The 25000-nt window shown below is 45.1% G+C and overlaps 2 protein-coding genes across 2 annotated transcripts in view; both read right to left on the reverse strand.

The window, feature by feature from the left end:
- LOC119583466 (msx2-interacting protein-like) overlaps nucleotides 1-23273 on the reverse strand; it is an 81905-nt gene extending 58632 nt beyond the window's left edge. Inside the window, exon 1 of the mRNA XM_037931957.1 lies at nucleotides 19632-23273. Within this exon, the coding sequence (XP_037787885.1) occupies nucleotides 19632-22732 (3101 nt within the window). The 5' untranslated portion in view covers nucleotides 22733-23273. The remainder of the gene's footprint in view (nucleotides 1-19631) is intronic.
- LOC119583467 overlaps nucleotides 22825-25000 on the reverse strand; it is a 68535-nt gene continuing 66359 nt past the window's right edge. The window contains exon 2 of the mRNA XM_037931958.1: nucleotides 22825-23438. Coding sequence (XP_037787886.1) covers nucleotides 22858-23292 — 435 coding nt within the window. The 5' untranslated portion in view covers nucleotides 23293-23438 and the 3' untranslated portion in view covers nucleotides 22825-22857. The remainder of the gene's footprint in view (nucleotides 23439-25000) is intronic.

The following is a 25000-nucleotide window of genomic DNA, read 5'->3' on the forward strand; positions in this document are numbered from 1 at the left end:
AATTCGCTTTCATATACCAGTCCTCCCTCCCTTTCTCTATTCCACGCCTCCCCCGCCCACGCCCTGCCACGCCCACCCGTCACAAGCAGAGCGAAGGAACGCAACCGGCAGTCCCCTGGCTTGCTGCCCGACCTTTGTTGGAGGTCGGATGGAGGGAGGCGGAGAGAGGAGAGGGAGAAGCGTGGGTGAAAGAGAGTACAGGAGGGGAAGGCGCGTGTACCAAGGGCAAGATGGTATGTATCATAATGAAGGGACCAAGGAAGTATGTGAGAGAACAGATGATCAAGAAATACAAGTGACTGGCTTGGAAAGAAGAAGATAAGGAGAGAGTGAAATGCAGAAACTGTTCTTACAAGGAACATGAACAAAGTCATATAACAGTCTTTCGATTTATTTGGTGAAAATAATACATATTTCGATTATTCAGAACAAGTTCTTGAGAGCGAATCTGAGCCACATGGCCGACCCGCTGTTGGACCGAAGCGCGTCGTTGATGGTGCCCACGGCCTCGGCTACCTCCCATCCCCAAGGACCTCCGACCACCGAGGGCCTAGGAATCCGCTCCTGGAGACGCCCTGACACGAACTCACACCACAGAGGCATCCGGAGATCCGTTTCAGTGGCACGACGGAGCACAGACAACGCTGCCGTGATCTCGCGCTTGGTGGGTTCGACCGCGTACGGGTACTTGGAGGTGTCCTGTCGTTCCTTCGCCTCCGACAGGGCTCTCCAGGGGAAAGGGGCGTGGTCCTGTCTCGGAGCTGCGCTGCTTTTCTCAGGCTTCGGCGTAGAGGTTTCATCTTTAGCTTCGTCCGGCGTCCTTTTCCCAGAGACGAGGGGGGCCTTTTCTTCCACATCGTCAGGCTTTTTCACAGAGACCTCTTCTTTGAGAGAAGCGCCGTCGGGAGCTTCTTCTTTGACGTCACAATCAAACCTCACGCTCTTCCGGACGCAGAGATCCTCTCCCTGCGAGTTCGCGACTCTCAGCTTCTTCTCGACCACCTTCGACGTCTTCTTCGAGCGCTTGTACTTGGCCAGCGACGCGACTCGTTTCCTCTCCTTCAGGAAACGCGAGAGGGAAGATATGGACACGTTCAGTTCCTTGGACACCTGGCGCAGGTCAGACGTCCCCAAGAGATCCATCTGGCGCAGGACGCGAGTTCTCTCCTCCAAGGACTTGTAGGATTTGTAGGGAGCCATGTTAACGCTGGTCGATTGAGCGAATGATGCCGTGCGGTCCTCCCCCCTCGCTTATGTACGCAGATTCCCTACGACCTGTGACCTGACCCGTTGTTGAGCAGGGAGACCGTGAGACCTAGCTATTCCTCATACCTCATAATTATTACCCCTAATTATCTCAAACAATTAGTTACGAATAATAAATCTTCACATAACAATCCGTACTATTGACCAAGTCTTTCCACTGGACCGCAAGATAACGATAATAATTATTAAAAATTATTACCATCGATAAAATCCTTTTCATTACTTTTATCACTATTACTACGACTACTACTACTATTACTACTATTTATTATTAAAATAATAATAATAATAATAATAATAATAATAATAATAATAATAATAACATTATTGATAATAATAATAGTAATAACAAAAACAATAGTAATAATAATAACAATATTAATTATAATGATATTTTTTATTGATAAATAATAATAATCACTATTATAATAGTAATAATAGTAGTTGTAGCAGCAGCAGCAGCAGCAGCAGCAGTAGTAGTAGTAGTAGTAGTAGTAGTAGTAGTATAATAGTAGTATATATAGTAGTAGTAGTAGTAGTAGTAGAGAGTAATATAATATGATGATGATAATAATAATAAAATAATAATAATAATAATAATAATAAAATAATAATAATAATAATAATAATAATAATAATAATAATAATAATAAAGTAATAATAATAATAATGAAAATAATAGTGATAATAATAATAACAATAATAATAATAATAATAGTAATAATAATTAATATTACTGAATAATAATAGTAATAATTAAAGGTAAAAAAAATATTATAATTATTGATAACAATCATTATTATTATTATTATCATTATTACTCTTACAATAGTGATTATTATTATGATTACTATAAAAAATAATAATTACTATAATTACTATTATTACTAATATTATTTTCTTATCTTTATCAACAGTACTATTTTTGTTATTATCATGACAACAATACCAGTAAATACAGCTAATAAAATTGATTTTTTTTTTTTTGCTAGCGGTGAAAAATGAGAGAGAAAATTAGTATATAAAGATTTATTTACGCTATCGCATTCATACTAATGAGCTATCGATGCTAGATCATAGCCCATTATTGCCGTTAGAATGAATTTAGAGAGCCGAAACAAGGTAATACAAATCTATGTATTTATCCAATACTACAGAAATAACATGTAGTAATAAACTGATTATTAATCAAAATCTCGCAGTTTCTCTTCCTTAAAGCCTCTACGCGTCGTCTCAGCGCAGCCTCCCTCTCCTTCAGGACGCGGCTCAACGTCGATATGGAGACGTTCAAATCATCGGACAGCTCGCGCAGATTCCCAGACTCGTAGGACGCGACCTGCTTTAGGAGGACGACCTTCTCCTGACGGCTGATTGACCTGCCCGAGCACCTCGTCTTCAGTCGTGACCACCATCCTCTCACCCGTGAGGATGAGGACGACGCGGCACTGCCAAGGGTACGACCCTCTCTCTGATCCTCTGAGGACTCAAGGGCGTACGACCTCGGGAGGCGGTTCCCCTCTTTCAGGACGCGGCTGAGGGAGGAGATGGAGATCCCCAGGTTCTTGGAGACAGCTCGGAGGTTGGAGGGCCCCCCGTGCGAGTCGATCTGCTGAAGGATGAGGGCCTTTTCCCTCACCGTGTAGATCCTCGTGGGCCAGAACCTGAAGGCGTCGGCGCAGAAGAACTTTCTCAGGCGAGACAAGCAGGCCTTGGCGAAGTGTGAACAACGGGACCAACTTACCGACCGGCCGGGCGCCTCCTCGGCCTTCGGTCTTCGAGGACTCCCTGTCAGGGCGCGGTTGATGGCTTCCCGCTCCTTCAGGATCCTACTCAGGGACGAGATGGAAACCTCCAGATCCTTCGCCACGTGACAGAGATTGGGAAGGCCACGGGAGTCGATCTCCTGAAGGATGTAAGCCTTCTCCTGCAAGCTGTATTCCCGGTGCGATGCCATTGTTGTAAGAGATAACTGAGTGCAATAATGGCCAAGTGCGAGGGAGTGACCTTTTATTTGACCCGCAGAGTTTCCGGATGCTGGGCGAGGTCGGAAAGCCTGACCTCATAACCAACCCACATCCCTTGTAGTTACAGCAAGAGTAAATAGTAATAATCTGATATATTTACATTCTTTTACTTCCGCTTTTTTATCAAACCTCTAAATATCTGTATCTATTAGCATCTCTCAAACTTGAACATATTGAGGTCGAGTTTACATAATATTTAAAAATGGCATAGCTTACAGAATTAGCGCCCTACTGCAACAACTGAGTTATTAATATTGTGGTCCCATGCAACCCTCTTTGTCCTCTATATTTTATTGCAAAAATACTGTTTATTTTGCCAACACATTCGCTGCGACCATTTACATCAAAGTATGGTATATTAAAACCTTTACAAACTGTCATCCGATCCATTTTTATTACCACTCATAAATAAATGTTTTGATAATTTATTTCTACAATGCTGAAGAATTTTGCCAAGGCTAGGTGTTAGTAAAACTTATTTCATGAAAATTCTGTCCGTGAGAACAATGTAAAAATTAAAATTTTAAATAGGGACTTTATAACATACCCTTTAAAGAATTTGAGGATGAAATAATGCGGTATACATATGTTACGAAGAAATTGATTTTTATATTTTGGTGATATCTCTTGTTCTCCATTAAAGTTTGTAAAATAATATATATATATATATATATATATATATATATATATATATATATATGTGTGTGTGTGTGTGTGTGTGTGTGTGTGTGTGTGTGTGTATGTGTATGTGTATGTGTATGTGTATGTGTATGTGTATGTGTGTGCGTGTGCGTGTGCGTGTGCGTGTGCGTGTGTGCGAAAAGGAAAGAAACGTAACAAGACATGAAACATTTCTTACTGTGGCTTTTTCCCTTTCATCTTTGTGTACACGTTACTGTGTTGTTTGTGTTCTTATGATTAACCCTTACTGTTCTTGTTTTTGCATTAACGTATCTATTTAATAATTATTAAGAATTAGCACATTGTAAATATTTTCACTGATGATTTTGAGCGACGCTTTACTTTCCTTTAATTTATTATGCCATAAACAATGAATGTGCATTGTAACTCCGTCATAAAAAACGAATCTCAGAACCTCGAAGCCCCGGACCTCTCCTACAGGTCACGGCTCAGCGTCGGAATGGACACCCGCAGGCAAACCGAAAACTCCCGCAGATACACATCCTTCCGGCGGCCGGAGTCCTTAGGACTTTATACTGTTGCTGTAATTGGCAAGTTACCAATTCATCGCTTTTTGGTTCTTTAGCCACATTATTCTTTCTTAAAACGACTTCCGGCTAGAGCGAGAATCAGGGTTTTAAGTAACAAAATGATAAGAGCATTTATTAGTCCCATGTAAAAAAAAATCCTTATTTCTACCTTCATCGTCTTCATTATTTCTTATGCTTCTATAAGGAAATTGTTTTATCAAAACATCTCAATACCGTCACCGCGATCCATTTCTGTCCCGCACTATAATGTAGCCAAGAATTATGAATCAACGATATTGTAAAATCGTCAATGAATAAATACACCTATTTGTTCAATACCTTATGCCATTAATATACAGTATAAACATTATCAACAGGCATGATCCAGGGAAGGTAATTACAATGATGTCAATTATAATTGTTAATTGTTTCATAATGATAAAAACACTTCAGTGAAATTTTATAATCTACAATGAAACGCGTAATATATTCTTCATCGCGATCATATTTTTTATCTTTATATTTCAAGTGTTTTTGCGGGATTCACTATTCAAAGCCTTCTGCACTGCGATGCATTTCAGACAGGAATCGCATTATTTACGTAAGCATGTAGCCAAGACTTATGAATTAACGATATTGTAGAGTCGACATTACTAATAATATACTTATTGAATTTTTTAAATCATGAATATATAGTTTATACACTGCCGGTTTTCATAACCTCAGCTCGCACGATCTTGCCTTCTCACCGCCCCGTCCCTCTGCTTCAGGATGCGACTCAGCATCGACATGAGCATACGCAGGCTAGCCGACAACTCCTGCAGGTTTTCACCGTCGCGACCCTCAGCCCTGACCACCAGCTCTTCGAACCGCACCACAACCTCTCCTCCCGCTGCGCCCAGGCTTCACAGGGCGACCCCAAGGGCGCCCGAGCCACGCTTATCTCCTTCAGGATCAGGCTCAGACGAGACAGACACGCCAAGCCTCTTCGACGCGTCTCGGAGGCACGAGGGACCCCCGACCGAGTCCACCTGTTGCATGATCCATGCCTTCTGTTCCCGCGTCAGCGTCTTCCTCTCTCGCGAACCACACACATCGGCCGCCTGGGAGCAGAGAGGTGCCACCCGGGGACAAAGGAGCTTCTCTCCTGCTTGAGGAGGGAAAGGACCTCCGGCCAGGGCGCGACACCTCTCGCTCCTTCAGGATGCGACCAAAGGAGGTGGAGTTCTCCTGCAGGCTGTAACTTCTCTGCGATGCCATGGGTAGTTGAGTTCTTGCTCAGGGTAATGCGCTGAAATAGGGCGGGTCTGGCAGTGTATATTTGACCTGCGGGCGAGGAGACCGACGAGGGTGACCTCGCTTATCAGTTTCGTTATCATATATTTATTTCTAAATTATTATAAAGAATTTAGAATAAAGACAATGATAGTTATATTATAATGCCGTTATCACTAATACTGTTTTATAAATTTCATTTAAAAACATTCTTCATCGCCATAATTATATTCTGATTTTCACATGTGCTTTGATTAAAAATATCTATTCATAAACCTTCACCATAATTCATTTCACAGAGGAATCTAAATATTTAAGGAATTATGCAGACAAGAGTTATGTACTGATGATAAGTTTTACTTGTAATATGCTTATTTATTTAATGTTTTACGTCATTATTACATCATGGCAACGATAGTTATGTTTTTAGTTCTATAGTGATATCGACGTCGTTACCATTAGTATTATTTTATACCTTACATGTAAAAATAATCTCCATCGCCATCCTTATAATTTGATCTTAAGTGCCTTGATTAAAAATATCTATTCAAAACCTTCAAAGCGATTCATTTCATTGAGGAATTTCCAGTTTTAAGAAATTATGTAGACAAGATTTATACACTGATATTGTAAAGTCATTATTACGAGTTATATACTTATTTATTTAAGGTCTTACGTCATTAACATACAGTATGTAAATCCCTTTTTGATTATGTCAGTTCGCACGATCTCGCCTTCTCGCCGCCCCGTCCTTCTCCTTCAGGAAGCGACTCAGCGTCGAAATGGACACACGCAAGTTAGCCGACAACTCCCGCAGGTTCTCGCCTTCGCGACCCTCCACTTGCCGCAGGATCGCGCCCTTCTCGCCATTCCACGACCTGCCCCAACACCTCGCCCTCAGTCTTATCCACCAGCTCTTCGCTGAAGAATCGCACCAAGAACTAACCTCTCGCTGCGCCCAGGCTTCACAGGGCGAGCCCAAGGGCGCCCGAGCCACGCTTCTTTCCTTCAGGATCAGGCTCAGTGACGAGATGGATACGCCAAGCCTCTTCGACGCGTCTCGGAGGCACGAGGGACCTCCGACCTGCTCCACTTCCTGCATGATCTTCGCTTTCTGTTCGCGCGTCAACGCCTTCCTCGGCGCCCTTGCGAAACACACCAACTTCCTCACTTGCGAACCACGCACATCGGCCGCATGGGAGCTGTGAGGCGCCGCCGGAGGACCATGGGGCGTCCCTCTTACCTGTGGGCGAGTAGGACCTCCGGCCAGGGTGCGACCGATGGCATCTCGCTCCTTGAAGATGCGACTCAGGGAGGAGATGGACGTTCCAAGGTCCCTCGCTACGTGACGCAGGTTTGGGAGGCCGCGGGCGTCGATCTCCTCCAGGATGGAAGCCTTCTCCTGAAGGCTGTAGATTCTCTGCGATGCCATGCTAGTCGAGTTGTTGCTCAGGATAATGCGCTCAAGTAGGGCGGGTCAGGGAGGCTATATCTGACCTGAGGGCGAGGAGACCAACGAGGGTGACCTCGCTTATCACTTTCCTCGTTCCTCGGTCCTCATACAGTTACTGTATTCACGTGGGATGTCTGTTTCAAGATTAATCACAGCCATCTAGTTTCTCAATTACTTTACCCTTCCTTTTTTAATCTACATGTGTTGGCTTGTATTTATTTGAGCAGTGAAGGCAACAGCAAGTAAACCAAATAATTTAAAACAATGCTGAATAAAAAAAATCTAAAAATGTCCTTTCTGAGCTCTTTTGGCGTTCATAAGTCGGATTTTAAGAATAACAGCAATATTTATTTAAAATATGCTATTAATGCCACGCTTTCATAAAATACGATAACAAGTTATTTTTATGGAAACCGCCATGAAAATGCATGAACACCCTTGTCAAAAATGGAGATGCAAAAGACAGAGTCCTATTTTGACCTCGCAGAAAAAATGCCCCAAGCAATGAAGTGGCCTCAAATATTCGGCATGTTCTTGTTGCATTGTTTTATATATTCTTTTAAACACAAACTGTTCCTGCCTCTGCATTCACAGAGGAAAAAAACACTTAATCGCACATGTATCCGTGTGTATAACTGATATTCCTCCGTCCGTCACAAACTCACGTTAAACGCTTATTTGAAGGTTACCTCCATATTAATTAAACAAGGAATTAAAGCTTAGAGAGATGTTGACGTACATTACAGCTACGCGAGAGAAATGAAGCTCCATTAGTCAAACAAAATTTTATTTTCAGAAACATTTTTTCCGACAAGTGAGAGCCTTTTAAGTACTCGATTACTATGTGTTACTAACATTTATCACCTCGATTTTCCTCACTAAGATATATAGATACTTAAGATATTATATCATATTTTTTTTCGGAATCATTATAAAGTAGAAAAAGCTCAAAAACAAAAAACTAATTACAATGATGACAACGATAGTTATATTTTTAGTTCCATACTGATATCGACGTCGTTACCGCTAGTACTATTTCATATCTTATATGCAAAAATATTCTCCATCGCCATCCTTATATACTAATTTCGCAAATGCCTTAATTAAAAACATCTATTCAAAATAAGTGATTCATTTCATTGAGGAATCTCCATTTTTAAGAAATTATGTAGACAAGATTTATGCACTAATGATATTGGAAAGTTAATGTTACTAGTAATATACTTATTTATTTAATGCTTTACGTCATTAACATACAGTATGTACAATCCCTTTTTGATTATGTCAGTTCGCACGAACTCGTCGTCTCGCCGCCCTGTCCCTCTCCTTCAGGAAGCGACTCAGCGTCGAAATGGACACACGTAGGCTAGCCGACAACTCCCGCAGGTTCTCGCCCTCGCGACCCTCCACCTGCCGTAGAATCGCGCCCTTCCTCTGCCCGCTCCACCTCCTTGCCCTCAGTCCTGACCACCAGCTCTTCGCCGACAAACCGCACCACAACCTCTCCTCCCGCTGCGCCCAGGCGGCAGAAGGCGACTCCAGCGGCGCCCGCGCCACGCTTCTCTCTTTCAGGATCAGGCTCAGAGGCGAGATGGATACGCCAAGCCTCTTCGACGCGTCTCGGAGGCACGAGGGACCCCCGACTAAGTCCACTTGCCGCATGATCTTCGCTTTCTGTTCGCGCGTCGTCCTCCTCGGTGCCCTTGCGAAACACACCAACTTCCTCACTTGTGAACCACACAAATCGGCCGCCTGGGAGCTGTGAGGCGCCGCCGGGGGACCATGGGGCGTCCCTCTTACCTGTGGGCGAGGAGGACCTCCGGCCAGGGCGCGACCGATGGCATCTCGCTCCTTCAGAATGCGACTCAGGGTGGAGATGGACGTCCCAAGGTCCCTCGCTACGTGACGCAGGTTTGGGAGGCCGCGGGCGTCGATCTCCTTCAGGATGGAAGCCTTCTCCTGAAGGCTGTAGATTCTCTGCGATGCCATGCTAGTCGAGTTGTTGCTCAGGATAATGCGCTTAATTAGGGCGGCTCATACAGTGTATATTTGACCTGAGGGCGAGGAGATCAACGAGGATGACCTCGCTTATCACTTTCCTCATTCCTCGATCCTCATACGGTTACCGTATTCACGTGGGATGTCTATTTCAAGGTCAAACATAGCCATCGAGTTTCTCAATTACTTTACCCTTCCCTTTTTAATCTACGTGTATTGGTTTGTGCTTATTTGAGCATTGAAGGCAACAGCAAGTAATCCAAATCATTTAAAACAATGCTGAATAAAAAAATAAATAAAAATGTCCTTTGCGAGCTCTTTCGACGTTCAAGAGTCGGATTTTAAGAATAACAGCAATATGTATTTAAAATATGATATTAATGCCACACTTTCATGAAATACGATTACAGGTTTTTGTACAAACCTCCATGAAAATACATGAACACCCTTGTCAGAAATGGAGCTGCAAAAGACAGACGGAGTTATCTTTTGACCTCGCAGAAAAAACTGCCCCAAGCAATGAAGTGGTCTCTAATATCCATCATGTTCTTGTTGCATTGTTTTATATATTCTTTTAAACGCAAACTGTTCCTGTCTCTGCAATCACAAAGGAAAAGAACTCTTCCTCAGTAAACGTAAATGAATACGTGAATGGAAGTGATATTCCTTCGACCGTCACAGCCTCACACGAAATGTTTATTTGAAGGTCACCTCCATATCAATTAAACAAGAAATTAAAGATTAGAGAGATGTTGACACGTACATTACAGATAGAAATGAGAGAAATGAAGATCCATTAGCCAAACTAAATTTTATTTTCAGAAACATTTTTCCCGACAAATGAGAGCCTTTTAAGTACTAGATTACGAGGAGTTACTAACGTTTATCACCTCGATTTTCCTCACTAAGATATATAGATACTTAAGATATTGTTATTATATCACGTTTATTTCAGAATCATTATAGAAAAAGCTCTAAAACAAAATAATTAGAATGATGGTAACGATAGTTATATTTTTAGTTCCATAGTGATATCGACGTCGTTATCATTAGTACTTGTCCAGGTGTTCATTATATAAACCTATTTTAAGGAAAACCAAAAGGAGAAAATAAGGAACACCTGACAACTACCTGTTGCCATGGAAACCCAAGCGACATATGGCAACTCCAGGGTATTTGTGCGCATGCGCGTGACAATCGGGCAGGTGGGCAGGAGTCACGGGCATTCCTTCTCACTCACTCACGACTCACGAACAGAAAACGAAGCAACCAGAACAGCGGACTAAAATTTGAAAAAATACTGCTGACCGGCGACCTGCAGCCGCATCGCTGTCATCACTCGTCCTCCTAGCCTCTGCTTCTTACAAAATTCATTGAAAAATATATATATATACGTGAGTAACGAACTTAAATCACAGAAGGCAAGCAACCGGCAAAGAAACGTGAGAAAATAGAGAATATTATTCATATTTTTCATGTTAGAGAAACAGCCAATTACTTTTATAAATGACAATTGCTACTTCCCCTGTGTCTAAGAACCCTGAACACAAACTTCATCCTAAACAATTTGAATGAGAGTCTTAACTATGGATAAACGGAAGTGATATTTAGATAAACTAACATTAATCATTGAACGTAAACTAATTTAATAACTTGTATATGAATATAAGAAAAAAAGTTGTCAGATCTTGTCAATAATGAATCCGGGAATAAAATTAAACGTATAAAAGAAAATAAATGAATTAAGACTTAAACATAAAACTTGAAGATAAAGAACAGACTCTGATAAGAATTTGACAGTACTATTTCATATCTTACATGTAAAAATCGCCATCCTTATATACCGATTTCGCAAATGCCTTAATTAAAAACATTTATTCAAAACCAGTGATTCATTCCATTGAGGAATCCCCATTTTTAAGCAATTATGTAGACCAGATTTATGCACTAATGATATTGGAAAGTCAATGTTAATAGTAATATACTTATTTATTTAATGCTTTAAGATACAGTATGTACAATCGCTTTTTGATTATGTCAGTTCGCACGAACTCGCCGTCCCGTCCCTCTCCTTCAGGAAGCGACTCAGCGTCGAAATGGACACACGTAGGCTAGCCGACAACCCCCGCAGGTTCTCGCCCTCGCGACCCTCCACCTGCCGTAGAATCGCGCCCTTCCTCTGCCCGCTCCACCTTCTCGCCCTCTGCCCTGACTGCCACCTCTTCGCCGATGAACCACACCACCTCTCCTCCCGCTGCGCCCAGGCTTTACATGCCAACTCCAGGGGCGCCCGAGTTGCCCTTTTCTCCTTCAGGATCAAGCTCAGAGACGAGATGGACACACCAAGCCTCTTCGACGCGTCTCGGAGGCACGAGGGAACCCCGACCGAGTCCACCTGCTGCCACGACCCACGCCTTCTGTTCTCGCGTCAGCGTCTTCCTCGGCGCCCTCGCGAACCAATCCAACTTCCTCAATCGCGAACCACACACTTCGGCCGCCTGAGAGCTGCGAGGCGCCGCCGAAGAACTAAGGGGCGTCCCTTTTACCTGTGGTCGAGGTGGACCTCCGACCAGGGCACGACCGATGGCCTCTCGCTCCTTCAGAATGCGACTCAGGGTGGAGATGGACGTCCCAAGGTCCCTCGCCACGTGACGTAGGTTTGGGAGGCCGCGGGCGTCGATCTCCTCCAGGATGGAAGCCTTCTCCTGTAGGCTGTAGCTTCTCTGCGATGCCATGCTAGTCGAGTTGTTGCTCAGGATAATACGTTCAATTAGGGCGGGTCAGGCAGGCTATATTTGACCTGAGGCGAGGAGACGGACGTGGGTGACCTCGCTTATCACTTTCCTCATTCCTCGGACCTCATACGGTTACCGCATTTCAAGGTCAAACACAGCCGCTGACTTTGCAAATCATTATATTTTTTCTTGTTTAACCATACGTATGTTGGCTTGTGCTTATTTGTGCTCTAAAAACAACAGCAAATAAAACAAATTTTAGGCAATACTGAATAAACATATATATATATATCTTTGTGAGCTCTTTTTTCGTTCAATAATCGAATTTTAAATAATACATCAACATTTACTTAAAATATGCTATTATTGCCTCACTTTCATAAAACGCGATTACAGGCATTTATAGAAGCCTCCATGAAAATACGTGCATACCCTTGACTTCTTTTGACTTCGCCGATAAAATACTATACCAAAATTCATCTCCATCAAAAAACGTCCCAAGCAATGGAGTGGCCTCAAACATTCAGCCTGTACTTGTTGTATTTTAAAACGCAAACTGTCCCTGTCTGTGCAATCAGAAGGGAAAAGAACTCTTCTTCAACAGCCATAAATGAATACGTTTGAAGAAGTGACATTCCTCCGGACCGTCACAGACTCGCATGGAATGCATTTGAAGGCCACCTCCATATCAGTTAAACAAGGAATTAAAGCTTAAGACATGTTGACACGTACATTACAGTTACATGTCAGAAATGGAGTACCTTCAGCCAAACAAATTACGTTATTTTCCGAAAAATTCCGTATAATGCGAGAATAAGCTCTTTTAAGTACTAGAATACAGGGTCTTTCAGATTTGATCTCGATTTTCCTAAGCTAAAATATCGTTATCATATCACATTTATTTAAAAATTATTATCAAATGGAAAAATCTCTAATTGAAAAAGTGCTACAACGATTTTTATGTTTTTAGTTCGGTAGTGATATCAACGTCGTTACCATTATTATTATTTGATACCTTACATGTAAAAATATTCTCCATCGCCATCCTTATATTTTTATTTTTTTAGAGCCTTGAATAAAAAATCTGTTCAGCACCTTCATAGTCATCCATTTCATTGAGGAATCTCCATTTTTAAGGAATTATTTAAAGATTTAATTAAAGATTTAAGCACTAATATTTTCAAGTCATTGTTACGAGTTATATACTTATTTATTTAAGGTCTTACGTCATTAACATACAGTATGTAAATCCCTTTTTGATTATGTCAGTTCGCACGATCTCGCCTTCTCGCCGCCCCGTCCCTCTCCTTCAGGAAGCGACTCAACGTCGAAATGGACACACGTAGGCTAGCCGACAACTCCCGCAGGTTCTCGCCCTCGCGACCCTCCACCTGCCGCAGGATCTTTCGTCGTTCATGAGTCGGATTTTTAGAAAAACAGCAATATTTATCTAAAATATGCTATTATTGCCACACATAAAATACGATTACAGGTTTTTGTAGAAACCTCCATGAAAATACACGAATACCATTGTCAAAAATGGAAGTGCAACAGACATCTTTTGACTTCGCAGGAAAAAAAACTGCCCCAAGCAATGAAGTGGCCTCTAATATCCATGTTCATTTTGCATTGTTTTATATATTCTTTTAAACGGTAACTGTTCCTGTCTCTGCAATCACAAAGGAAAAGAACTCTTCCTCAGTAATCGTAAATGAATACGTGTATAGAAGTCATATTCCTTCAACCGTCACAGCCCCACGTGAAATGTTTATTTGAAGGTCACCTCCATATTAATTAAATAAGAAATTAAAGATTAGAGAGATGCTGATACGTACATTACAGCTACGCGAAAGAAATGAAGCTCCATTAGCCAAACAATATTTTATTTTCAGAAACATTTTTTTTCTGCCAAATGAGAGCTTTTTAAGTACTAAATTACTGGGCGTTACTAATATTTATCACCTCGATTTTCCTCTCTAAGATATATAGATATCGTTATTATATCACGTTTATTTCAGTTCCATTATGAAGTAGAAAAAGTTCTAAAACAAAAAACTAATTAGAATGATGACAATGATAGCTATGTTTTAAGTTCCATAGTGATATCGATGTCGTTATCATTGGTACTATTTCATACCTTACATGTAAAAATATTCTCCATCGCCATCCTTATATTTTTATCTTCATGAGTTCCTTGATTAAAAACATGTATTCAAAATCAGTGATTCATTTCATTGAGGAATCTCCATCTTTAAGCAATTATATAGACAAGATTTATGCACTAATGATATTGTAAAGTCAATGTTACTAGGAATATAACTATTTAATGCTTCACGTCATTAATATACAGTATTGTAAATTTCCCCTTTTAGATTACATCAGCTTGCACGATCCCGCCTTCTCGCCGCCCCGTCCCTCTCCTTCAGGAAGCGACTCAGCGTCGAAATGGACACACGTAGGCTAGCCGACAACTCCCGCAGGTTCTCGCCCTCGCGACCCTCCACCTGCCGCAGAATAGCGCCCTTCCTCTGCCCGCTCCACCTCCTCGTCCTCAGTCCTGACCACCAGCTCTTCGCCGACAAACCGGCGACAACCCCTCTCCCGTTGCGCCAAGACGGCAGAAGGCGACTCTCCTTCAGGATCAGGCTCAGACCTGAGGGCGAGGAGACCGACGAGGATGACCTCGCTTATCACTTTCCTCGTTCCTCGATCCTCATACGGTTACCGTATTCACGTGGGATGTCTATTTCAAGGTCAAACATAGCCATCGAGTTTCTCAATTACTTTACCCTTCCCTTTTTAATCTACATGTGTTGGTTTGTGCTTATTTGAGTATTAAAGGCAACAGCAAGTAAACCAAATCATTTAAAACGATGCTGAATAAAAAAAATCTAAAAATTTTCTTTGTGAGTTCTTTCGACGTTCATGAGTCTGATTTTAAGAATAACAGCAATACTTATTTAAAGTATGATATTAATGCCACACTTTCATGAAATACGATTACAGGTTTTTGTAGAAACCTCCATGAAAATACATGAATACCCTTGTCAGAAATGGAGTCATCTTTTGACCTCGCAGAAAAAGCTGCCCCAAGCAATGAAGTGGCCTCTAATATCCATCATGTTCTTGTTGCATTGTTTTATATATTCTTTTAAGCGCATGCTGTTCCTGTCTCTGCAATCACAAAGGAAAAGAACTCTTCCTCAGAAATCGTAAATGAATCCGTGAATAGAAGTGATATTCCTTCAACCGTCAAAGCCTCACACGAAATGTTTATTTGAAGGTCACCTCCATATTAATTAAACAAGAAATTAAAGATTAGAGAGATGTTGACACGTACATTACAGATAGAAATGAGAGAAATGAAGCTCCATTAGCCAAACTAAATTTTATTTTCAGAAACATTTTTCCCGACAAATGAGAGCCTTTTAAGTACTAGATTACTAGGTGTTACTAACATTTATCACCTCGATTTTCCACTCTAAGATATATACATACTTCAGATATCGTTATTATATCACGTTTATTTCAGAATCATTATAAAGTAAAAAAAAAAAAAAAGAAAAAGCTCTACAACAAAATAATTAGAATGATGGCAACGATAGTTATATTTTTAGTTCCATAGTGATATCGACGTGTTGCCATTAGTACAATTTCATACCTCACATGTAAAAATATTCTCCATCGCCATCCTTATATTTTGATCTTTTTAAGTGCCTTGATTAAAAACATCTATTCAGCACCTTCAAAGTCATCCATTTCATTGAGGAATCTCCATTTTTAAGGAATTTATGTCGACAAGATTTAAGCACTAATGATATTGTAAAGTCAATGTTACTGGTAAAATACTTATTTATTTACGTCATTAATATACAGTATGTAAATTCCCCTTTTTGATTACATCAGTTCGCACGATCTCGCCTTCTCGCCGCCCCGTCCCTTTCCTTCAGGATGCGACTCAGCGTCGAAATGGACACCCGTAGGCTAGCCGACAACTCCCGCAGGTTCTCACCCTCGCGACCCTCCACCTGCCGCAGGATCGCGCCCTTCTTCTGACCACTCCACCTCCTCGCCCTCAGTTCTGACTGCCACCTCTTTGCCGACGAACCGCACCACGATCTCCCATCCCGCTGGGCCCAGGCGGCAGAGGGCGACTCCAGAGGCGCCCGAGCCACCCTTCTCTCCTTCAGGATAAGGCTCAGAGACGAGATGGACACGCCAAGCCTCTTCGACGCGTCTCGGAGATACGAGGACCCCCCGACCGAGTCCATTTGCTGAACGATCCACGCCTTCTGTCCTCGGGTCAGCGTCTTCCTCGGTGCCCTTGCGAACCAATCCAACTTCCTCAATTGCGAACCACACACTTCGGCCGCCTGAGAGCTGAAAGGCGCAGCCGGGGGACCATGGGCCAGGGCGCGACCGATGGCCTCTCGCTCCTTCAGAATGCGACTCAGGGTGGAGATGGACGTCCCAAGGTCCCTCGCCACGTGACGTAGGTTTGGGAGGCCGCGGGCGTCGATCTCCTCCAGGATGGCAGCCTTCTCCTGCAGGCTGTAGCTTCTCTGCGATGCCATGCTAGTCGAGTTGTTGCTCAGGATAATGCGTTCAAATGAGCAGATCAGGCAAGCTATATTTGACCTGAGGCGAAGAGACCGATGAGGGCGACCTCGCTTATCACTTTCCTCATTCCTCGATCCTCATACGGTTACCGTATTCACGTGGGATATCTATTTCGTTTTCAAATGAACAGGGGTGAATGCGTTTTTATGTATTCACTAATATTAAATAACAAGTAGCCGATTGACCCCTTATTGACTACCTGTCCATATATTAAACAAAACCAAAACAGACAGTGTATGTACCGGATAACAATGGGTTAAAGAGTGAACAGTGAAGAACTGCTTTGGCAATATAATTCAGTTTACCATAAAACTATTGAAGAAAATGGTATAATCATTTTCTTTTATGCTTTACTGGACAGACTTCACTAAATCGGAATTGGCCCATCAGCACATATCACACTTTCTAAATCCAACTAATTCATAACAATGCATGAAATGCTAAATACATATTAGCTTTACTAGCTGCTAGAAACTTTCGTAATCAACAACTAATATGGCGCAAATAAAAAAAGAATAAAAAAATTAAAGGCACAAAACACACACACACACACACACACACACACACACACACACACACACACACACACACACACACACACACACACACACACACACACACACACACACACACACAAACAAAATGACCAATACATTCAGAAACTTCACACCTCAATTATCTGATAAAATACCTTCCCTGGGACAGAGCCGATAACCGTTTCCATATTTATTACTTTGTTACACCATTTTGTCCATCGTCGCCACATAATCATAGTCTAACGGAAACCACATCCTGGTCTTTTGGTAATAATTCTGATTCAGTTTTACCCGTTAAAAGCATTTCCTCCGCAATGACGTGGACTGGAAAGTCACAGGATTTTTTTCAAGTATGCTAAAAAATACATACATACATACATATATACATACATATATATATATATATATATATATATATATATATATATATATATTATATATATAATATTCAACATACACAGATACAGACATACATGCATACAATTACTAGTCCATTTGACTGTCTGCCACTCTACCTATCCAATTGTGTGTGTGTGTGTATATATATATATGTATATACATATATATATATATATATATATATATATATATATATATATATATATATATATGTATAATATATTGATGTGTATATATGTTAGTGAAGAGAGAGAGAGAGAGAGAGAGAGAGAGAGAGAGAGAGAGAGAGAGAGAGAGAGAGAGAGAGAGAGAGAGAGAGAGAGGGAGGGACTGATGGACACAAACACACCAAACAAGAGAATAACACACAAGCAACAAGATAAAAAGCTAGGCACAAAAAGGGAGAAACAAACAAAGATAAAAATGAAAGACAGAAAGACCGACAGACACAGACAGACATGCAAATGAAGGCCACGGGGTCAACAGGAACGCTTGCATTGACACCCTCGCGCAACATCCGGAAATGCTTGCAACACGCTTTGAAAATTACAGAAGTGTAAATGCCATATATATTTATATATATATATAATTTTTTCTCCCTCTGTTTTTTATTATTCTTACTTTCTCTGTTTCTCATTTTATTCTCATTTTCTCTGTGTCTTGTCTTATTTTCTTTCCCTCAGCATCTTACTCTTCCCTTCTTCCTTTTCTCTTTTTTTTTTCTTTCCTTAGTTTTCTCTTCACATTATCCTCTCCACCTCCTCTCTCCTTCCCGCTTCTCCTCTTTTTCTCTCTCCTCTCTTCATTATGCTTCTTCTTCCTATCCTTCCCTTTCCTTCCTCTTCTTCCCTCTCCTCCTTCTCCCTCACCTCTCTTCATTATCTTTCCTCTTCTTTTCATCCCTATCCCCTCTTCTTTTCTCTCCATTCTCTCTCCTCTTTTCTTTCTATCTCCTCTCTTTCCTCCCAAACCCAAGCTTTCCATATTCCTCATCTACCTTACGGTTTCATGAGAGGCGCAAAAACGTGGGGAATTACATTTCTAGAAAAGGTATGAATGAAAATGAATATCTTCCCAATACGAAAGATGTAATTGACTGCTTCCGACTACATCTTCGTCAGAAATACATAAAACGGGTCAATTACACCTCTTGTGTTGTGAAGATATTCATTCTCACTCATACCATTTGCTTGCATTTGTCGGCATGAATGCGGTTCATGGCGGTTTATATCTGAAATATGGGTCGTCAGGAGCTTCTGAGCACGCTGTGTTTAATTTAGTTTATTCATTCTTTATTTATTATTTCAGTTTCAAGTTTATTCTTAATGAGGTAATCTTTATCTATCTGAAAGATTTATTGCAAGTTTTTTTTTATTATTTACTTTTTGCTCACGATTACACAGCCTTGTTCGAAAGGCAGATCTCAACGCTAACATAAATATGTATCTTATGAATATATTAAGTGCTATAGTATATTACTAGTAGTGGCTGTAGTAGCATGAGTATTGGTAGAATCATAATGAGAATTACAAAAAGACAGTGACAACAAAAACAGCAACTAATACAAATGATAATAATAATAAATAATAATAATAATAATAATAATAATGATAATGATGATGATGATGATGATGATGATGATGATGAGGAGGAGGAGGAGGAGGAGGACGATGATAATCATAATAACTAACAATAACAACAAAGAAAATGAATTAAGCCCAAGGTCGGCAAACGCCAAGCCAGATCCTCCTCACAGCCCAAGCTCACTTACATCCCTTCCCCAAAAAGCGTGAACGTGGAAAATCTTTCGTAATTCCCCCTTTAGAGAACTGCGGCGCGTGAGCCTTAATGTATAACGAGTTTTTAATTCCCAAAAGCGATCTGAACCGAAAAAAAAGGAATTATTGTGTTCTTTTGCGGATTGTGAGATACGAGAACGAGAAGTTATTTTAGATATAATGAAGAAAAAAACAAGACGTGATTTCGATCTAAAAAGAAATGAAAAAAACAACAAAATACGGACTTTTCCCATGACAAAATATGACATACGAGTGTAGACATATTACATCGTAACGACTAAAAATCCAAGATCCGACCCGAACGAAGTGACTTACCTGAGCTGGTCCCCGGGCTGGTCCTGGCGCAGCGCCCTCATGACGAGGAGGAGCTCTTCCTCGTTGTCGCACTCCACCAAGGACTCTACCTCCTCCTCCTCCTCCACCTCCACGGACACGTCCCCTTCGAGGCGCAGCTCCTTCCTGATGATGTCACTCAGGTCCTGGCGGAGGCGCTTGGCCTTAAAGCACTGCGTGATGGTCTTGCTGAGCCCCGCCCGCTCGCTCGCCGCCTCGGCCAGCGCGCCCCCCTCCGCGCTCACGGGTCGCGGGGCCACGCCCTCGCCGGCGTCCTCCTTGACCTCGCTCGCCACGTCATCGTAGAGGGCGTCGGGGTCCTCACCGCGGGAGTCCTGCTCGCCGCTCTCCTCCTCGGGGACGCTCGGCAGCATCCGGCTCTCCGGCACAAGGCTCCTGCCGAGGCCGGGCGTCGTAGCCCTGGCGGCCTCGAGGTCGTCCTCCACGGAGTAGCAGTCAGTGTACAGGTCCTCGTAGAGGCCCAGGTCGTCCTCCTCGCTCAGCTCCGAGGGGAGGCCGTCGCTGGAAGGCATCTCGGCCGCCGAGACCTTCGGCGACGAGCAAGTCAGAAAGCCCTCGGAGGAGCCGCCGGAGAACTCGGACCCGTTGTCGGTGACGTAGCTGTAGCCGTCGTCGTCCTCGAACTCGTAGATGGTCTCCGACGTGCCAAAGCTGTCCTGCAGGTCGCTCGGCATCGCGTCCTCGACTTCTGCGTCGCCCAAGGACCCTTCCCCTCTCTCGCTCTCCTCCGCCTCCATTTTCTCCTCACTGTCCTTCGTCCCTCTCGCGCCCGCCTCTGCTTCGCTCACCACCGCTTCCTCACCCGTCGCCTCGCCCTCGAACGCTTCTTCGGAAGCAGCCACTTCACTCCCCTGCCCCAAAGACGCTTCACTCGCATCTGCGTTCATCTCGCTCTTATGGTTCTCAATCTCTTCGTCACATTTTGTCGATGCCGATTGCACGAACACAGCTTTTTCTTCAATTTTCGACGATGCTGATTGCGGCCGAACTTTTTCACTCGCCGCTGCGTCGATACTTTCTTTCTGAGTTAATGATATTTTTGAGTCACTCGCGCACTCCCGCTCACCCTCACCCGACTCTCGCGCTCGAGTCTGCCCTGAGATCCCAGAACCGCGCACTTCCTCGAGGTAATCACCACCGACGTCACTTGACTCTTCCGACGTCGCCGATGTAAGCGGCGGTCCTCGTACCCGCAACAATTCACTCCCGCCCAAGTCCCTGGCTAACTGCACTTGACCCTGAGGTGACACGGAGATCAGTTCAATGTAATCCTGTTCTGTAGCGCTGCACGCTTCGTTTTTGGCCTCACACAACGAGGGCGTCTCTCCCTCGCCCGCCCCCTCGGCGCTGCCCTTCACGCTGTCGGGGAATTCGTCGAGGACGTCATCGCCCGCGGGGGAATCCAGAATCAAGAGGTACTCCGATGAGATGTTCGGCTCCGTCGGCTGCGCGTCTGCCGCCGCCACCCGCTTTATGGTCTCCCTCTTGTCGCACGAGATGCTGAAGGGCGCGTCCGGCTCGTCGTCGGCGCCCTGGCCGGCGGCCTCCGCCACGAGGTCGATGTAGTTGTCGGAGTCGTCGGAGTCGGAGTCGAGTTCGTCGTCGCTGTCCTCCTCCTCGGACTGGGGCTCTTTGATGGTCGCCTCCGGGGAGCTGCCGGCGGCGACGACGACGGGGGAGCTGCTGGTGGCAGAGCTTCCCGAATCGACGGAGCGCGGGGGTGGGGGAGGCGCTGGACGCTTGCCCGACCGCTTGAGGGACAGGAACGGCTCGCTGCGTCCGGCCGCTCGGCTCTCCCGTTCGGAACTGGCCTTCCCTTGGTGCCACGAGAACGGCCGGCCCTTCAGGCTGAACGAGAACGCCTTGATGGACGGCCGCAGCTTGCTCTTCTGCGGCGGGGTCGCGGTCTTCTCCTTCGCCTCAAACCCGCTCTGAGCCTCGGGGGCGGAGGGCGCCTCGGCAGCGGTGGAGGCAGGTTTGGTGCTCCGGTCGATGGGCGGGGCCGACACGGTCTCGTCACGGGGGGCCGTAGTGGGCGCCACAGGCTGCTGCTGCTCCGGCCGGGTCTCAGTCTCCAGCTCCTTCTCGAGCTGCTCGAAGGGGCTCAGCGCGCGCGCCAGGTCGAACCTGGAGACGTCGGCCGGAGTGTTGAACGACGAATTCCTCGAGACGGTCGTCGAGGAGGACAGGGAGAGGCGGTCGATTACGGTCGACACCGAGCTGTTGGTCTCGTCGCTCTCGCTCTCGCAGGGCCCCGCCGCGTCCTCCTCGCCCACCAGGTCCAGGTAGAAGGCAGGTCTGGGCGGCATGTCCCCGTCCTGGGCCTCCTTCAGCCGTCTGGTGTTCCACGAGCCAGGAATGCTGAATTCCAGGTCCTCCAGCAGCTCCTCCAAGTCCCCAGGGCGCCTCCGCTGCGACAGGATGATGTCCCGCCACCCCTGCAGGGCCTGGTCCTTGTCCTCAGGGTCCTCCGCGCCTTCGGACACCATGCGGGAATGCTTCCCCGCCAGCCTCCCGCCCTCCAGATCCTGGAATCCGCTTGGGGGAGGGGGCACTGGGGGGGGCGCCTCCTTTGGCGGCCGCGCCGGGGACTTCCTCGGTCGAGATCTGGGGGGAAGAGGGGGCGGGGGTACGCGCTTCCTCATCTCCCCGACGATGAGGGGCGGAGGGCGACCCGAATCATCGTCGTCCTCCGCCTCGTCCTCCTCGTCCTCCTTCCTGTGAGCGAAGTTCGTATCCGGCTGAGCGTTTTCGAAATCCGGGAGGTGGCCGTTGCCCTTGAGCACGCCGATGGTGATCTTCATGGCGGCGTCCTTGAGGAAGGACACGCACTGCACGCGCGTCATGGACGACACGGGGTTGCCCTCGATGTTGAGGATCTGGTCGCCGGGCTGCAGCTCGCCCCAGGGGACGGCCGCGCGCGCCGCCGGCGAGTCCGGCGCCACGCTCTGGATGAAGAGCCGGCGGACGCACTCCCGCGCGCCCATCCCTCCGTCGAACTTGAGGCCGAGGCCCAGCCGCTCCCCCGGCAGGCGGTACACCACCACCTGGTCTGGCACCATGGAGAGGGCGGCGCCCTCGGCCGTCGCGGCGCGGGCCTGCCGCTCCCTGCCGTCCAGCTCGCGCTCGATCACCTCCTGGTTGACATAGTCGGCGTGGGCGGCGTCGGGGGGGGCCAGGCGTACGTTCAGGTTGGCGTTGATGGCGCCGTCGTCGCTCTGGTGGAGGCGCAAGCTGGCGGCTCGCTGTTGCTCCCCACGGCCACCACCGTGACGAAGCCTCGCGGGGCGGGCTGAGGGGCGGCCGGCTGCGTCGCACCCCACGAAGCGTGGCAAGTCGTCAGGTCGTCCGCGTGAGGCGGGGAGGCCGCCTCCTCCGCGCCCTTGTCTACTGCGACCACCGTCACAAACTGGCGGTGCTCGCCGTGCACGTGCGTGGTGTGCACCTGCGTTGTGTGCACGTGTGTGGTGGCGTGCACCAGTCGACCGCCCACGGGGCCGCTGCCGTCGCCGGGCTCGTCCGCCCACGGCTCCTGGCCGAGCGGCCGCCCGCGCTCCGCCCCCCGGAAGGCCTCCTCGGGGGCGTGGTGGCACGGGCCCGATATTCCGGCACTATCTGGCATGGTGTCAGAGATGCACTAACATGCCCCGCCCTGTCATGAGCCTCACCTGCGGAAGGCGTGGACGGTGGCGGCGCTGGCACGCGCTAGGGACTCGTGGGTCGTCGGGATCAGAACCTGCCGCTGGCGACGCAGCTCAACGGCCTCATCTGCAACATAAGACGGAATTAGCGTCGCGAAACGGATCCGGATTACACTAGAGAGGGCGGATTTAGGGGGATTAGCCTTAATCCTTCACATTACATGTCTGGGGGTCATGTCGGCAGATCCCTCATGTTGTTGGTTGGCCGCCGTGACTCACCTAATCATCACCCGAGTCTCGCCACAGAGCCTCGCTCGTGCGAATAAGCCTCCCCCTTAGTGTCCCCAGCAACAGTGTTTCACGATAATCCTGACACGTTATGTCACATTCCACTGACTTTACTCATGACATTATCAAACGATTTTCTTATTCGGACTTCATGCCAACTCTCTCTCTCTTACATACGCTTGCGTTTTGGCAGAGAATAATATCCCAAAGCCAGGGGAATGTCAACAAACAATCACACACGAACACACGCATACAGTCACGCACACACGGTAGACCCCACACCCTATCCCATGCGGTGTAAAATGTCTCAAAACCGGTTCAGGCAGAGAGGGTGTACTACACTCGCCACAACACTTACACGCAAGAGTCCATCTTAACAAAATCCTCTTGTAATTAAATAACTAAAACGACCGCAGAAGAGTTAATGAACTGAGGGCTGAAGAAGCCATGACAGGTCACGGGAAAGTCTATAAAGGCTGCAGGTAGACCAAATGTAAATCATATATGTAATGTGTGGATAATACAAACGGTCACGTAAACAGATCACAAACAATAACATTGACAACACACATACAAGCCCTCACTCAGGTTTCATAGAAGTTAAACAAAGACTGCAACCAGTTCACCTAGAGCAGCTACCCGCTACAAACAGGTCACATGGATTCTTCACAGTCACAATAGTTAACAATACAGGTCCTATAGAACATACACACGTCATACCGAGATTACACACTGGACATACACAGCTGAGCCATAACTAAATACAGACCCAACAGAGCTCGTATACAGGTCACTTACCTTGTACATGAAACTCACACCCCATGCAGATGTTAAACACAGCCTTTACACATTACACGCAAGGTAAATACAGGTAAACAGAGACAGGGCACAAATCATATGCAAATTAGACCTTACACGGATCAAATACGAGGTAAATACAGGCCGTGTGCAGGTCAAATACGAGGTAAATACTGGCCGTACGCAGGTAAATACAGGTCCTACGCAGGTCAAATACGAAGTAAATACAGGCCGTACGCAGGTCAAACACAGGTCAGCGAAATATTCTTTTTCAAGAACTGTGCTTACTGACTGACGTCTTATAAGGAACTGGCGCGCGAGGGAAACACTGAAGGCGTTATCTCTATTTTTATTGCTGATAATAATGATGAGGAAGAAGAAGAGGAAGAAATTGAAAAAGAATAGGGAGAAATTGAAAAAGAAGAAGAGGATGAAATTGAAAAAAGAAGAGAAAGAAATTTAAAAAGAAGAAGAAGAGGGAGAAAAAGAAAAATGGGAAGAGGAAGAAAGTGAAAAAAGAAGAAAAAGATAAAAAACAAAAAAAAGATCATTATAAAGAAAGAAAAGAAAAGAAAAATCAAAGAAAATTAAGAAGAAAAAGAT

The sequence above is a fragment of the Penaeus monodon genome, chromosome 17 (genome assembly GCF_015228065.2).
Source record: "Penaeus monodon isolate SGIC_2016 chromosome 17, NSTDA_Pmon_1, whole genome shotgun sequence".
In the NCBI taxonomy this organism is placed as follows: domain Eukaryota; kingdom Metazoa; phylum Arthropoda; class Malacostraca; order Decapoda; family Penaeidae; genus Penaeus; species Penaeus monodon.